At 52.9% G+C, this 15,307-nt stretch overlaps 1 protein-coding gene across 3 annotated transcripts in view; it reads left to right on the top strand.

Moving 5' to 3' along the window:
* Nucleotides 1-3,477: 3,477 nt before the first annotated feature.
* The window catches only part of Npr1 (natriuretic peptide receptor 1), a 17,702-nt gene continuing 5,872 nt past the window's right edge, over nt 3,478-15,307 (top strand). The window contains exons 1-18 of one of the 3 annotated variants that reach the window (XM_015502871.2): nt 3,478-4,964; nt 5,622-5,821; nt 6,199-6,312; nt 6,740-6,824; nt 7,176-7,267; nt 7,994-8,129; nt 8,344-8,428; nt 9,779-9,899; nt 10,289-10,363; nt 10,588-10,665; nt 11,081-11,185; nt 11,625-11,699; nt 11,819-11,975; nt 12,386-12,541; nt 12,760-12,928; nt 14,538-14,684; nt 14,777-14,900; nt 15,051-15,119. In XM_015502871.2, the coding sequence (XP_015358357.1) occupies nt 4,244-4,964; nt 5,622-5,821; nt 6,199-6,312; nt 6,740-6,824; nt 7,176-7,267; nt 7,994-8,129; nt 8,344-8,428; nt 9,779-9,899; nt 10,289-10,363; nt 10,588-10,665; nt 11,081-11,185; nt 11,625-11,699; nt 11,819-11,975; nt 12,386-12,541; nt 12,760-12,928; nt 14,538-14,684; nt 14,777-14,900; nt 15,051-15,119 (2,709 nt within the window). In that variant the 5' untranslated portion in view covers nt 3,478-4,243. Of the gene's footprint in view, nt 4,965-5,621; nt 5,822-6,198; nt 6,313-6,688; nt 6,825-7,175; nt 7,268-7,993; nt 8,130-8,343; nt 8,429-9,778; nt 9,900-10,288; nt 10,364-10,587; nt 10,666-11,080; nt 11,186-11,624; nt 11,700-11,818; nt 11,976-12,385; nt 12,542-12,759; nt 12,929-14,537; nt 14,685-14,776; nt 14,901-15,050; nt 15,120-15,307 lie in introns of all 3 variants that reach the window. The other 2 variants (XM_015502869.2, XM_015502870.2) reach the window with 2 other exon arrangements.

Here is a 15,307-nt window from a genome sequence, read left to right as displayed (position 1 = left end):
CTCCTTCTTCAGTTCCTCAACCAAAGTGTCAATGTCACCTCAACCCTTCACTTCGCAAAGTCCATGTGATACCACAAAACATTTCCCCATCTCCTATCCACCTCTACAACGTCTGGCCTCTCCCCTCCCCACCGCAGGACAAAGACATGCCTATCACACAAAGGCTTTCCTGACGTGTCCCCTCTGCCCTCTTTCCTGCCTCTCCTCGTCAGTCATTCCTAATGCACACCCCTTACATCTCAGATCAGAGTTGAAAATAAGCTCCCGGGCTGGGGATGTGGCTCAAGCGGTAGCACGCTCGCCTGGCATGCGTGCAGCCCGGGGTTCGATACTCAGCACCACATACCAACAAAGATGTTGTGTCCGCCGAGAACTAAAAAATAAATATTAAAAAATTCTCTCTCTCTCTCTCTCTCTAAATAAATAAATAAATAAATAATAAAAACTACAGAACACTAAAGAAAGAAATTGAAGAAGACCTTAGAAGCTGGAAAGATCTCCCATATTCTTAGATATGAGAATTAATATAGTCAAAATGGCCATACTACCAAAACCACTATACAATTGTAATGCAATTCCTATGAAAATTCCAAAGACGTTCTTTGTAAAAATCAGAAAAGTAATTATGAAATTCGTTTGGAAAAATAAGAGACCCAGAATAGCTAAAGCAATCCTTATCAAGAAAAGTGAAGGGGGGCGGCTGGAGTTGTGGCTCAGCGGTAGAGCACTCACATAGCACGCACGAGGCACTAGGTTCAATCCTCAGCACCACATAAAAATAAATAAATAAAATAAAGGTATTGTGTCCAACTACAACTAAAAAAAAATACTTTAAAAAAGAAGTGAAGCAAGAGGCACCACAATACCAGACCTTAAATTATATTACAGAGCTATAGTAACAAAAAGAGACCAAAGGAACATAATAGAAGACACAGAGACAAGCCCACATTAAATAGTTACCTCATACTAGACAAAGATGCCATTAACATGCACTGGAGAAAAGATATCTTCTTCAACAAGTGGTGCTGGGAAAACTGGAAATCCATATGTAGCAGAATGAAATTGAACCCTTATCTCTCACCCTGCACAAAACTCAATTCTCAAATTGGATCAAGGACTAGACATTAGACCAGAGACCATGCGTCTAACAGAAGTGAATGCACACCCAACATGTCAGCCTAGGAACCAACTTCCACCCAAGACTCCTAAAGCACAAGAAGTAAAATCAAGAATCAATAAATGAGATGGTATCAAACTAAAAAGCTTCTTCCCAACAAAGGAAACAGTCAAGAATGTGAATGGGAGTAAATCTTTGCCACCTGCACCTCAGATAGAGCATTAATCTTCAGGATATATAAAGAACTTTAAAAACAAAACAAAACAAAAAAAATAAGGGACTGGGTTGTGGCATGTTCAAGGCCCTGGATTCAATCCTCAGCACCACATGAAAATAAGTAAATAAAATAAATGTATTGTATCCAACTACAACTAAAAAATAAATATTTAGGGGCTGGGATTGTGGGTCAGTGGCAGAGCTCCTTCCTCTTGCATGAAAGGCACTGGGTTTGATCCTCAGCACCACATAAAAATAAATAAATAAATAAATAAATAAATAAATAAATAAATAAAGGTATTGTGTCCATCTACAACTAAAAAAAATGAAAAAAAAAATAAAGAATAAATATTTAAAAAATCAAATAAGCCAATCAATAAATGGGCAAAGGAACTGAACAGACACTTCACAGAAGAAATATGATTGGTCAACAAATGTATGAAAAAATATTCAGCATCTCCAGCAATTGGAGAAATGCAAATTAAAACTATACTAAGATTCCATCTCACTCCAGTCAGAATGGCAATTAACAAGAATCCACGTAACAATAAGTGTTGGTGAGGGTGTGGGGGAAAAGGTACACCCAACATTGCTAGTGGGATTGCAAACTGGTGCAACCACTCTGAAAAGCAGAATGAGATTGCTCAGAAAACTTGGAATGTAACCACCATTTGACACAGTTATTCCACTCCTCAGTCTATACCCAAAGGACTTAAAATAAGCATACTAGGGGCTGGGGATGTGGCTCAAGCGGTAGCACGCTCGCCTGGCATGCGTGCGGCCCGGGTTCGATCCTCAGCACCACATACAAACAAAGATGTTGTGTCTGCCGAGAACTTAAATAAATAAATAAATATTAAAAAAAAAATCAGCATACTATAGTGGTGCAGCCACATCAATGTTTATAGCAGCTCAATTTACAATAGCTAAATTATGGAACCAACCTAGGGGCCCTGAAACAGATGAATGGATAAAGAGAATGTGGTATACATACATACATAATAGAACATTACTCAGCCAGGGAGAAGAATGAAATTATGGCATTTGGTGGTAAATGGATGGAACTGGAGACTGTCGTGCTAAGTGAAATAAGCCAATCCCCACAAACCACAGACCAAATGTTCCCTCTGATATGTGGACGCTAATACACAATAAGGGTACGGGAGGGAAGAATAGAAGTTCATTGTGTTAGATAAAAGGGAATGAAGATAAGGGAGAAGAGATAGGAACAGGAAAGACAGTAAAATGAATCTGACACAACTGGTGTAACTTCCCATCATGTATAACCACAAGAATCGGATCCTAATTAGAATAACTTATTTTACATGTATGTATACTAGGTTAAGATACACTCTACTGTTATGTATGTCTAAAAAGAACAACAAAAAAAAAAAACACTGTGTTCTCTCTACACAAAATACCTTTCTCATTTTTCTACCCTTGTTGAATCATTTCTCTTTGGAGATTTTCCTGGCCCCAATCCAGGCAGAATTAATAGCCCTTATCTAGGCCCTAATTTAGCAATTCACTCATGCCTCGGTTGCAGTGGTTAATGTATATTGTATTATTTGCTTAACAGAAGATTGCTTATCTTAGGTCCTGCTTATTAGGTTCCAGGTTCTGAAGAGGCTGGCGGAGCAATACCGTCAATGACTCCTTAAGAACATTAGAGGGCAGACTGATTCCACAGCCCTCTGGGCCAGGGGGCCCAGCGGTCAAGTGCCCCCAAACCCTCTTCTTCAATTTACACCTCCAGAGGTCATTTCCAACATCATTTCCCACTGCCACCACGGACCCCTTTTAGCAGTCCTCCCAACATAGACCTACATTGTATAAGTGGCCCTGAGGTTGACGCTCCTCGCCCCTCCCCCGGCCCAGTCCCCAGTCCACCACCTGCTCTTCCCACCTTCCCACTACCACTTGGGAACTGAGGAGTTAACGCCTCCCTCCCACCGGGTCCGTCTTCGTTGCTAATCTGCAGGTTCTGGGCGGCTGTGCGGAGGGACGGGAAGGGAAATCAGGTGGACTGGGTAAAACGGACTCGGGCTCAGTCTTCAGCCCCTTTTTTCAGAAACCCGTTGCTCTCCGGCCCCATTCCCAAATACCCACGTCCCAACACACCTTCCCCGCCGAGATCCCGAGGCGACACTAGGTTCCCTCTTCCCCGGAGGGAAGCAGGTAGGAGGGCGGGACTAGGTGGGGAGCCGGCGGCCCCTGGCTCCCTCCACACCGGACTCTCCCGAGCTCCTCCCTGTCCCGGCGAGGGCGCCGGTCGGCGGGTGCTGCCCTTAAGGAGGAAGACGTCCGGCTGCAGAGCAGCGGAAAGAGGGTCTTTGCGGAAAGGGCGCCAGCCCGGGGCGTGGCGGCGCTGCATAGACGTCTGGGCTGGGAGGAAGGAGCTAGAGATCTAGGATTGGCTCTTCGGGCTCTAATGTCACCAAGTCTGGGAGGGGAGACGGCCGCAGGGGAGGGTTCAGAGCTTGGCTCGGGTCCTGGCCGGTTCCCCCTGGACAGCCGGAGACTTGGGCCGGCCAGACGCCCCTCTGGCACGCTCCCGGGGCAGGCGCTCTCCCACGCCGCCTCGAACGCACACTCCCCGTCCCTCCCTCGCGCGCTCACCCGTCTCCCCAGCGCCTGCTCCCGCTTTCTCTCTCTCCCTTCCTAACACACCTCGCTCACTCCCACTCGGGAGGTCTCTTTCGCTCCCACCTGCTCCAAGTCTCGCTCTGCGCACCCCCGGTGGCGCGCCCAGCCCCTGGCGCTCTCGCCTGTCACTATCGCAGCTTCAGCGGGCAGCGCCCCGACTCGCCCTGCTCCTTCTCGCAGAGGCGCGCCTGATGCCCGGGACCCGCCGCTGAGCCCAGGAGACCATGGTGGGAGCGCTTGCCCGCCGCGGTACCCACTGAGGCCATGCCGGCGAGCCAGAGCCCGGCCGGCGCCGGCCAGCGCTTGCTTCTGCTCCTGCTACCGCTGCTGGTGCTGCTGCTGCTCCAGGGCAGCCACGCGGGCAACCTGACCGTGGCCGTGGTGTTGCCGCTGGCCAACACCTCCTACCCGTGGTCGTGGGCGCGCGTGGGGCCCGCGGTGGAGCTGGCTCTGACCCGGGTGAAAGCGCAGCCCGACTTGCTGCCAGGCTGGACAGTCCGCACGGTGCTAGGCAGCAGCGAGAATGCGCTGGGAGCCTGCTCCGACACGGCTGCGCCCCTGGCCGCAGTGGACCTCAAGTGGGAGCACAACCCCGCCGTGTTCCTGGGCCCCGGCTGCGTGTACGCGGCCGCTCCGGTGGGGCGCTTCACTGCGCACTGGCGGGTGCCCCTGCTGACCGCTGGCGCTCCGGCGCTAGGCTTCGGGGCTAAAGACGAGTACGCGTTGACCACCCGCGCAGGACCCAGCCACGCCAAGCTGGGCGACTTCGTGGCGGCGCTGCATAGACGGCTGGGCTGGGAGCGCCGGGCGCTGGTGCTCTACGCCTACCGGCCCGGCGACGACCAGCCCTGCTTCTTCGTGGTGGAGGGGCTGTACATGCGGGTCCGCGACCGCCTCAACATCACAGTGGACCACCTGGAGTTCGCCGAGGGCGACCACGACCACTACACCAAGCTGCTGCGGACCGTTCGGCGCAAAGGCCGAGGTGAGAGAGGCCCCCACCCCCATTTCTCCACCTCGTCCTGACGCCTTTGACCTTTGACAGCGTGCAGGGCGCTGGCCTTCCTCTCCCTTCCGCTCTGGGCCAGTCTTTTCTCTTCTCGAGGCTCTTCATTCCTGTCTCAGCCTCCCCCGCTCCCCAACTTCTGGGTTTCTACTTCCTTCTCTTTCCCTGCGCCCCCCTCCCCTTTTACGTTCCTACTCTATCACCTCCCCCTATTTCCCTGACTGCCCAGGGTTTACCCCAGGGGAAAAGTGCCTGCTCTCCTTCTACCTAGTAGGTCCTGTCCCTTTTTTCCCTCCCGTCTTCCTCTCTTTCTTACTGCCCTCTCCCCTCCTCCATCCTTTCCTCCCATGGCTCCCACACACCCTCTCACCCATCCCTCTACAGCTGGCCCCTCTCTGCCTCCTCCCCTCCTGCCCCACCTGCCCCCGCCTCGGTTCTCCTTTCCCGCTCTGCCTAGCTCTGCTCCTTTCTTCTCCGCCCTCCACACCTCCTCCTCCCACCCTTTTTCAACTTTCTCCTGCCACTGCCTAAACTGAGCCAATGCCATTTAACTGCCACCAGGTCCCCTCGTCCTCCCCGTGAGCCCTGGCTTCCCTGCCCTTTCCTTTCCCTGGCTGACTCCTCCTTTCCTTCCAGTCGTCTACATCTGCAGCTCCCCAGATGCCTTCAGAACGCTCATGCTCCTGGCCCTGGACGCTGGCCTCAGTGGGGAAGACTATGTTTTCTTCCACCTGGATGTCTTCGGGCAAAGCCTACAAGGGGCACAGGGCCCTGCTCCCCGCAGGCCCTGGGAGAGAGGAGACGGGCGGGATGTCAGTGCCCGCCTGGCCTTTCAGGTGAGTGCCAGGGTTTGCCCATGCTGAGGGACTGAGCTGTTGACACTTGGTTTCTGGATACTGTGTCCCTAAGTATCTGAAAGGAGGGGGGGAAAAAAAAGGTGTTCTTGGTGCTCATGAGGGACTTCAGAGCCAGAAGGCTAAAAAGATAAGACAATGGGGCTCGAAGAGGGAGTACATTGAAGTTCCACACGCTGGGCGAAGACTCCAGTCCCTTGCTCAAGAGCAGGGACCACTTCTTGCAGGAAATAGGGTATAATTTGACCTTGACCTTAGCAGAGAGGCTGGCCTGTGAGGTTGGCTCCCTGACAACTGGTGCCAAGGGTACTGGGAGAACAAGAATCAGCTCCTAGCTCGCTCTCTGACCCCTTCCTCAGGCTGCCAAAATCATTACATATAAAGAACCGGATACTCCTGAGTACTTGGAATTCCTGAAGCAGCTCAAAGTCTTGGCCCGTGAGCAGTTCAACTTCACCATGGAAGATGGCCTGGTAGGAGGGGGTCCTGGAACCTTCTAGTGCGGACCTCCAGACTTTGCTTCATGGCTCTCCTCCAGACTCTCCTCCAGATGTGTGTTCTTTCACACATCTCAGTGTTTCCGGGTCTCCCCTTCCCTCCCTTCCCATTGACTCCTTATCTCTCTGGATGATAGAAGTGACAGTGACAAGTTCAACCCCTAAACCTCAGGTCCTCATCAGTAAAATGGGGTTGACCAACCCTGTCCTGTCCGCCCAGTCCCATACTGTGGGTGTATTTTATGTATCCTGTCTGGGCTCCCAGTGCCTCCTGTCCTCTCGCCATGGCACCCTGCGCTGTACCCCCCATCCATCCCCTTTTCCCCCAGCTGACTTCTCTCTGTCCCTGCAGGAGAACCTCATCCCTGCATCCTTCCATGATGGGCTTCTGCTCTATGTCCAGGCAGTGACAGAGACGCTAGCACACGGGGGAACTGTCGCCAATGGGGAGACCATCACTCAGAGGATGTGGAACCGAAGCTTCCCAGGTCAGGGCCTGGGAGTGACTGGAAAGGGCTTTTTAGGGAAGGGGGGGGTGAGTACCATGTGCCCCAACCTGTAGCCCTGCAACTCAGGTAGCCATTTGCCCATTACCAGTCTTTCCCTTTCTTTTATAAGAACCTCCACAGCTTCTTTCAGGCTCTCCTTCCCTCATCCCCCAGATCCATCCAGTCCTCCCACGTGTCCCATCTCAGTCCTTCCTGCTGCCAATGCAGCTGTCCTGTTGGCTCTTCTTCTGTGCCTATGTATGTTTGAAGATCAGGAGATGGAGACATGGAAGTGGGACCTCCCTGCACGGGAATTTTCTCACAACACAGCTATGTTGCCCCGGCCCACAGGTGTAACAGGATACCTGAAAATTGATAGCAATGGAGATCGTGAGACTGACTTCTCCCTCTGGGATATGGACCCTGAGACCGGTGCCTTCAGGGTACGTGTGCACACTCAGAAGACCACCGTGTGTCTACTCAGGATGACATCTCACCCTCCTGCCCTCCCCCACAGCCCTGCCAGGGCATCTGTTTATTCTGTGATCACCCTACCCTGCCTGGACATCTATGAAAGCCCTGGACAAAACAGGCCCCGTTCCATTCTGGGGGAGCAACCAGAATGATAGGGATTCGCATGGGGAACCCCGTGTCTAAGGAGGGAGCACAGCCCTTTCCTTGGGGAGTTCTTAAGGAAAGCAAGACTCCTCACAGCAGTCAGGTAGACTCTGAGCCAACAGGAATGCATACGCACAGCTCACAGCTCGGTAAACACAGTAGATACTGGCAGGGATTGAGGCCAGAGGCACCAAGGATCAAATCCAGGAAGGCTTCCTGGAAGACAACTGCACTGATGAGGCTTGGGAATGTGGGTTGAGATGGATGCTACCTTTCCCTGTTTCTGTGCTTTAATCGAGGCTATAAAGTCCTTGCGTGTAGGTGTGGGGTTCTATATGCAGCTTTCTTTATAAAGCCCTTGAGTCATTTTCAAATGTTTGCCCCTTAATTCCATGGGAACAAGTATGAGGTCTCCCTGTAGGCAGTCACAGCAGGGGCTTGGTGACCCAGATACAGGCCCTGGAAGTATTGATGAGAAGGTGGGAAGCAGGACTGTGTCACTGGACAGGAGGCCACATGCCAGGCCCTTGACCATTCCTGCTCTCCCTTAGGTTGTACTGAACTACAATGGGACTTCCCAAGAGCTGGTGGCTGTGTCAGGGTGCGAACTATACTGGCCCCTGGGGTACCCTCCTCCTGACATCCCTAAATGTGGCTTTGACAACGAGGACCCATCCTGCAACCAAGGTGACTGGCCCTTGCTCTGCGGGCTGCTGTTCTGGAGACACTGCCTCCTCCCAAGGGGAATCAAGTGGGTGCTCCTCTCCCACCCTTTTCTGGATTCAGAGCCTCCTCCTGCCTTTTGCTTCCCTTCATCCATCGCTGTTGACCATGATGAAGGGAAGGCCCTTCCTCCTCCGTAGAGCCCAGATCACTTGCCACATTTGACTCTCTCCTGCAGACCACTTGTCCACCCTGGAGCTCCTGGCCGTGGTAGGCAGCCTCGCCCTGCTTAGCATCCTGATCGTCTCCTTCTTTGTATACAGGTGAGCCGAGCCCAACCTTGGCCCCGGGGGGTGTGGTGACATGGGGAGACTTGGAGAGGGAGGTGTAGGGACAAGGGGGGAGGGGAGGGGTGAAGGGACAGCGGGGGAAGGCAGAAGGAGAGAGGGAGAAAAGAAACGAAAAGCCTTAAAATGCCACAGTGCAGTGGCCATAACTATAATCCCGGGGACTCTGGAAACTGAAGCAGGAGGATCACAAGTTTGAGGTCAGCCCAACAATTTAGGGAGACCCTGTGCCAAAATTTAGGGGGAAAAAAAGCTGGGCTCAGTGGCACATGCCTGTAATCCCAGCAACTTGGGAGGCTGAGGAAGGAGGATGGCAAGTTCAAAGCCAGCCTCAGCAGCTTAGCAAGGCCCTGTCTCAAAATAAAAAAATAAAAAGGGATGGGGATGTGGCTCAGTGGTTAAGTGCCCCAGAGTTCAATTTCTGGTACCATAATAACAATAATAATAGTTATTTTTTTTTAAAGATTAGGAATGTAGTTCAGTGGTAGAGCATCTACCTAGCTTGTGAGAGAGCCTATGTTTAATCCTCAGTATCACAATAAATAATAAATAGCCTTAGGACACAGAGAAGAAAACAGAGAATGGAGTGAGAGGAAAGAGGGGACAGGGATAGAAGTGGCCAGAGAAGATCAAGGAGATGCAAGAAGGAGCAGATAGATTGAGAAGTGATGTCATACCAGAGTGGCTCCTGGCATGGAACTGGTTTTCCTTGCTCTGGGGACTGGGCCCTGTTAATGAGCCCTGCTGTGACCAGTGGTGGACCTCGAGTGGATAAGAGAGATGAATGAGCCCCACTCCTGCCTTCCAGTGAGGCTGAAATGGAAATCCAGGACACAGGAGAGAAGGGAGGGAGGACAATCAATGCTAATTGAGCGTAGTAGACCACGTGTCAGGCACTTCCACACACAATGTTTCTTTTTATTCTTGTAACAGTTAAGAATGAAGCCAGGTGTGGGGGTGCATGCCTGTAATCCCAGCAACTCAGAAGGCTCAGACAGGAGGACTGCAAATTTTAGGCCAACCTGGGGCCATGTATTGAGACCCTGTCTCAAGATAAAAAATGAAAAGGGATCGGGATGTGGCTCAGTGGTAGAGCATCCCTGGGTTTAATACCGTGTGTGTAAAAGGACATTGACTGTGACTACCCCAATGTCCCCAGTTGAGGTAGAATGTCACCAGGCTCTGACCCTCAGCCTGGGAGATAGAATTCCCTCATTCACCTCTTAATACTTGAAGTAGTCTCGGGGCTCTGAGGAGGGACTCCTGACCACTCCCGACCAGGTCGGGGGATCATACATGAGCTCAGGTGTAGGTTTCACGCCCCAGGAAGATGCAGCTGGAGAAGGAGCTGGCCTCCGAGCTGTGGCGAGTGCGCTGGGAGGACCTGCAGCCCAGCAGCCTGGAGAGGCACCTCCGAAGCGCCGGCAGCCGGCTGACCTTGAGCGGGGTGAGAATGCTGGTGTCTGAGGGGGCTGGGGGGGTGTCACTGGTGTTCGCGAGGGGGACCTGGGTACCAAGAGCAGTAGGGTAGAAAACAGGGCTCCACGCCCACCTCTGCCTTCCTTTGCTTCATGACCTTGAGCAAGGCCATTGCCTCTCTGAACTGGGCTCATGGTGATTGCATCTCTAGAGCCTCCCTCCACGGGCTCTTGGAAAGATCAAAGGAGGCAGTATATGGGACAACACAAACATAAAACCAGTAAGCGAGGGGAGGTTTCGTGATGTGGAACATCAAGGAGGGTGACACAAAGCTAAGGAAGGGTAGGAAAGACCAGAGCACAAGCACCCAGGGGCATCCGGGCCTCTAGGCTGAACCCCTGTTCTTCACCCCTTCAGAGAGGCTCCAATTACGGCTCCCTGCTAACCACAGAGGGCCAGTTCCAGGTGTTTGCCAAGACAGCGTACTACAAGGTGGGCCTGGGGAGACTTCTGGTCCTGGGTACTGTGGAAGTGTGCTCTGTGGCAGAGGGTGCCAGGGTGGGCTGTCAAGGGGCAGTTGGAGATCCTCAGGGGAGTGGGGTGCCATTGGGAGCAGCTGGGGGTCTTGGAGGGTGGCGTGAGCTGTCGGGAGCAGGTGGAGGTGCCAGGGCACCAGGTCATGCTCCACACAGTGACAGTCTCCATTCCTTTCTCAGGGCAACCTGGTGGCTGTGAAACATGTGAATCGTAAACGCATTGAGCTGACAAGAAACGTCCTGTTTGAACTGAAGCATGTAATGTGGGGGTGTGAGGCGGTGGCCTGGGGAAGAGTCCCCTGCCGGGAGATGGCCAACTGAGCTGTCTGTGGAGGTTTTGGTTTTCAGAGTGTCCTAGGAAAGCTAGGGTCTGTGGACCTGGGATGGGCCCTTGCATCCTGGGGATGGGATTAGGGGACCCATCATGAGAAGAGAGATGAGATCTCTGGAGATACCCTGGAGGAAGACCCTTGAGGGACCTTACATGGTGACCTGGGGAATAAAAGGCAAGGAGGCAGAGGGTGTAGGAAGCAGATTGTGGGGGAGAAGGGCCCAGTGGACAGGTTTGCAAACAATGAATAAGGAGTTAAGGGGGAGGGTCCCTGAGGCCAGAGAGCAATCTGGTGAGGAGTGAGGTCTCTGTGATGCTCCTGATGCTGCTTCTCACCTGCAGATGCGGGATGTACAGAATGAACACCTGACCAGGTTTGTGGGTGCCTGCACTGACCCCCCCAACATCTGTATCCTCACAGAGTACTGTCCCAGAGGGAGCCTGCAGGTGAGGGGACAAGGGAGTGTTAGTGAACCTGGGTTCCAAGCTGGGCATGGCTGGGCATGCCTGTAATCCCCGCTACTTTGTGAGGCTGAGACAGGAGGGTTGCAAGCTCAAGGGCGGCTTCAGCAACTTAGCAAGACCCTGTCTCAAAATGAAAATGGCTGGGGATGTGGCTTAGTAATAGAAACACCCTTGGGTTCAATCCCTGGTACCAGTGGGAAAAAAAAAAAAAATCCGGAAATCTGGGTTCTAGCCCTGGCTCTGTCCCTGACTGGCCACAGGAGCCTAGCAAGCCTCCCTCTTTTTGGCCTTTAGCGGCCCCATCTGTAAAATGGGAATGGGGGAAATGCAGCTAGAGTAAATCCAGTGTGGTCAGTAGGACCCTTGCCTCCTCCTCCCACCCCTATGGAGGTCTGTGGGGTACAGGTCTGACTCTCCCCAGCAGGACATTCTGGAGAATGAGAGCATCACCCTGGACTGGATGTTCCGGTACTCACTCACCAATGACATTGTCAAGGTAAGCCCAGAGGGGCCACTGGGTGTTGGGGGTTGGGATGAGGAATGAGTATGCTTCTCCCCTGGCCCTGGTTGTAGGTCCCCTCATGCCCAAGACCTCTGCCTCCCCAAATTTCCCAGGGAATGCTGTTTCTACACAATGGGGCCATTTGCTCCCATGGGAACCTCAAGTCATCCAACTGTGTGGTAGATGGGCGCTTTGTGCTTAAGATCACCGACTATGGGCTGGAGAGCTTCAGGGACCCGGAGCCAGAGCAAGGACACATCCTTTATGCCAGTGAGCCCAACTCTTAACCCTCAACCCCCCTACCCGACAAGCACCACCAGGATAGCTTAGTAGGGAGACTGTGGCCTGGGATCTGCCTGGCTCGGGCATGCCTCTACTGAATCCAAAGTCAGTTCTCATTAGCTAAAAGGGGAAGACAGAGCTCTTCCCGTTCTAAACACAGTGTGCTGTTCAGACCAGTCCCAGCCACAAGCTGGTTCACAGCTTTCCCCCACCCCTCCCCCACCGGAAGCTCTCTTTCCCAGCATCATTCCATATTCTTCTTTATTTCTATTATTGCTTTTTTTGGCCATGAAAGCTTATATTCATTGCTAGTTTTTCTTTTCCCACTAGACTATAAAGTCCCTCATCCCTTCGCTTTGGGGTCCTTCACCACGTGACTCCTAATGTCTGACCCACAGAAAAGTTATGGACAGCTCCTGAGCTTCTGCGAATGGCTTCGCCCCCTTCTCGAGGCTCCCAGGCTGGTGACGTGTACAGCTTTGGGATCATCCTCCAGGAGATTGCCCTGAGGAGTGGGGTCTTCCATGTGGAAGGTTTAGACCTCAGTCCCAAAGGTGAAAGAGCCACAATGTTCCCTACCTCTAACCCCAGCCCCAGGGAGAGGGACCCTTGGAAGCATCCCTAACCCTTCCTTCTGAGATGGGGCCCGGCCACCACCCTTTGTTCCACTGACGCCAGCCCAGCTGGTCCTAGGCTTCCCTAACCAACTCCAGCTGGCTGCCCCAGCCTCTCACTGGGCCCCTGGCTAACCCCTCTCCCCCACCCAATACAGAGATCATTGAGCGTGTGACTCGGGGTGAGCAGCCCCCCTTCCGGCCGTCCCTGGCCCTGCAGAGCCACCTGGAGGAACTGGGGCAGCTGATGCAGCGGTGCTGGGCCGAGGACCCACAGGAACGGCCACCCTTTCAGCAGATCCGCCTGACACTCCGCAAGTTTAACAGGTCACTGGTGTTAGTCATGGCCGCCTTCCCTCCCCACTCCAGACACTACAACCCCACACTTCAGTCTATCTGCAGCCACAGAGGGAGCCACTCCAGCCACACATGGCTCACCCCAGTCCACCGCAGCCTCTCAGCCCTCTGTACAACTCGGCTGTCCTCTCAGCCCCCTACCATTCAGACCCCTTTCTTCCACCTACAGCAATACCCCAAGCCCTGCCCACTCTCCCACACTGGGCACAGTGGTGTGCAGAATAAATGGGCCACACAGCTTTGGCCTCCCCTTCGCTCCCCATATCCTCAGCCTTCCCCATGAGCTCCTGCCCCAGCCCACCGGTCTCCCTTTCCCAGTGGAGCTCAGAGATCCCCAGACACACCTGTCTGCTGCCTGTGTGCCTGTCACTTTGTCCTTATCTCATCCTTGTCCCTGTCCACCTTTTTTTTTTTGGCACTGGGGATTGAACCCAGGGACACTCTATCTACTACTGAACTACAACCCCAGCCCTTTTTATTTTCTTCATTTATTTTTAAATATTTTAAATTATAGATGGACATAGTACCTTTAATTAATTAATTAATTAATTGTTTTTATGTGGTGCTGAGAATCAAACCCAGTGCCTCACACATGCCAGATGAGTGTGCTACCACTGAGCCACAACCCCAACCCCTTTTAAAATTTTTTTTAATTTTAATTTTTATTTTTTAGATGTTGATAGACTTTATTTTTTTATTTATATGTGGTGCTGAGAAACGAACCCAGGGCCTCACACATGCTAGGCAAGTGTGCTATCGCTAAGCCACAATCCGAGCCCCAAGCCCTTTTCATTTTAAGACTTGGTCTCACTAAATTGCCCAAGCTGGCTGGGTCCATAGCACACACCTATAATCCCAGTGACTGAAGAAGTTGAGGCAGAGGATCCTTAAATTCAAGACCAGCCTGGGAGACCATGTCTTTTTTCTTTTGTTCTTTTCTTTCTTTCTTTCTTTTGGTACCGGGATTGAATCCCAGGGGTGCTTAACCACTGAGCCACATCCCCAGCCCCTTATTTTATTTAGAGTTGCTTAGGGACTTGCTAAGTTTCTGAGGCTGGCTTTGAACTCAGTCCTCCTCCCTCCACTAGGATTACAGGTATGTGCCATGCACCCTGCTTTGAGACCATGTCTTAATGAAAAGGTCTGGGGATGTAGCTCAGTGGTAGAGCACCCCTGGGTTCAATCCCCAGTACCACCACCACAATAATAATAATAAGGCTGGCCTTGAACTTGTTAAACTCCCAAGTTGCTGGGGTCACAGGTGTGTGCCACCGTGTCCCCACCCCATCTCCTTCCAACTCACTCATGTTCAATGAAGGTAAACAAGCTGTCAAAATGTCTAAAGCTTCCTTCTTGACCCTGGGTTCTCAGAGATGAATTGAACTTTCCTCCCATCCTTCTCACCTGCTCACCCCTATCCTGCTGTGCCCCAATTCTCACCTTCACAAGGGACCTGCTGCAGCTGGAGGTGGGCTGACAGTAAGCCTAGGGAGGGGGAGGGCCTGGGGGGAGGGCTCTCCAGGGCAGACCCGTGCAGCTCATGCAGCTCGGCTCTCACCCGGCTGCCCTGGCCCCTCAGAGAGAACAGCAGCAACATCCTGGACAACCTGCTGACCCGCATGGAGCAGTATGCCAACAACCTGGAGGAGCTGGTGGAGGAGCGCACGCAGGCCTACCTGGAGGAGAAGCGCAAGGCAGAGGCCCTGCTCTACCAGATTCTGCCTCAGTGAGTGCCCATCTCTTCAGACCCGCCCCCCACACACACTCAGCCCCTGACCCCACCTCACACTCTGGTCTACACCTGCCCTGACCCCTCAGCTCAGTGGCTGAGCAGCTGAAACGCGGGGAGACAGTGCAGGCGGAGGCCTTTGACAGCGTGACCATCTACTTCAGTGACATCGTGGGCTTCACCGCCCTGTCAGCAGAGAGCACACCCATGCAGGTAAGCCAGGGGCAGTCACAGGTGGCAGACCAGGTGGGTCAGCTTGGTGTCACTTCTCCGTCCCCAAGGTCTGCCTTCTGGTTCCCTCCTCCCACCCCACCCCAGGGAGCACCCTTCCTTCCAGTCCCAGTGGCTTCTTGTGCCTTCCAGGTGGTGACTCTGCTCAATGACCTGTACACTTGCTTTGATGCAGTTATAGACAACTTTGATGTGTACAAGGTAGGGATGGGAAGGGACAGACAGACGTGGACAGGGTCAAAAAACGGTGAGGTTCAGGCGTATGAAAGAGAAGTCCAGGGCACATGAGCAGTGACTCGGGGGGACCCACCCGGGACCCACCCACCCACAGGCAGAGGGGCGGGGTGAGCGCAGGGCGGGGAGCCGGTGCGCGTGGGTGTGGCCGGCAG

Source organism: Marmota marmota, unplaced genomic scaffold (genome assembly GCF_001458135.2).
Source record: "Marmota marmota marmota unplaced genomic scaffold, marMar, whole genome shotgun sequence".
Taxonomy (NCBI): domain Eukaryota; kingdom Metazoa; phylum Chordata; class Mammalia; order Rodentia; family Sciuridae; genus Marmota; species Marmota marmota.
This window is presented reverse-complemented; position numbering and strand designations above follow the sequence as displayed.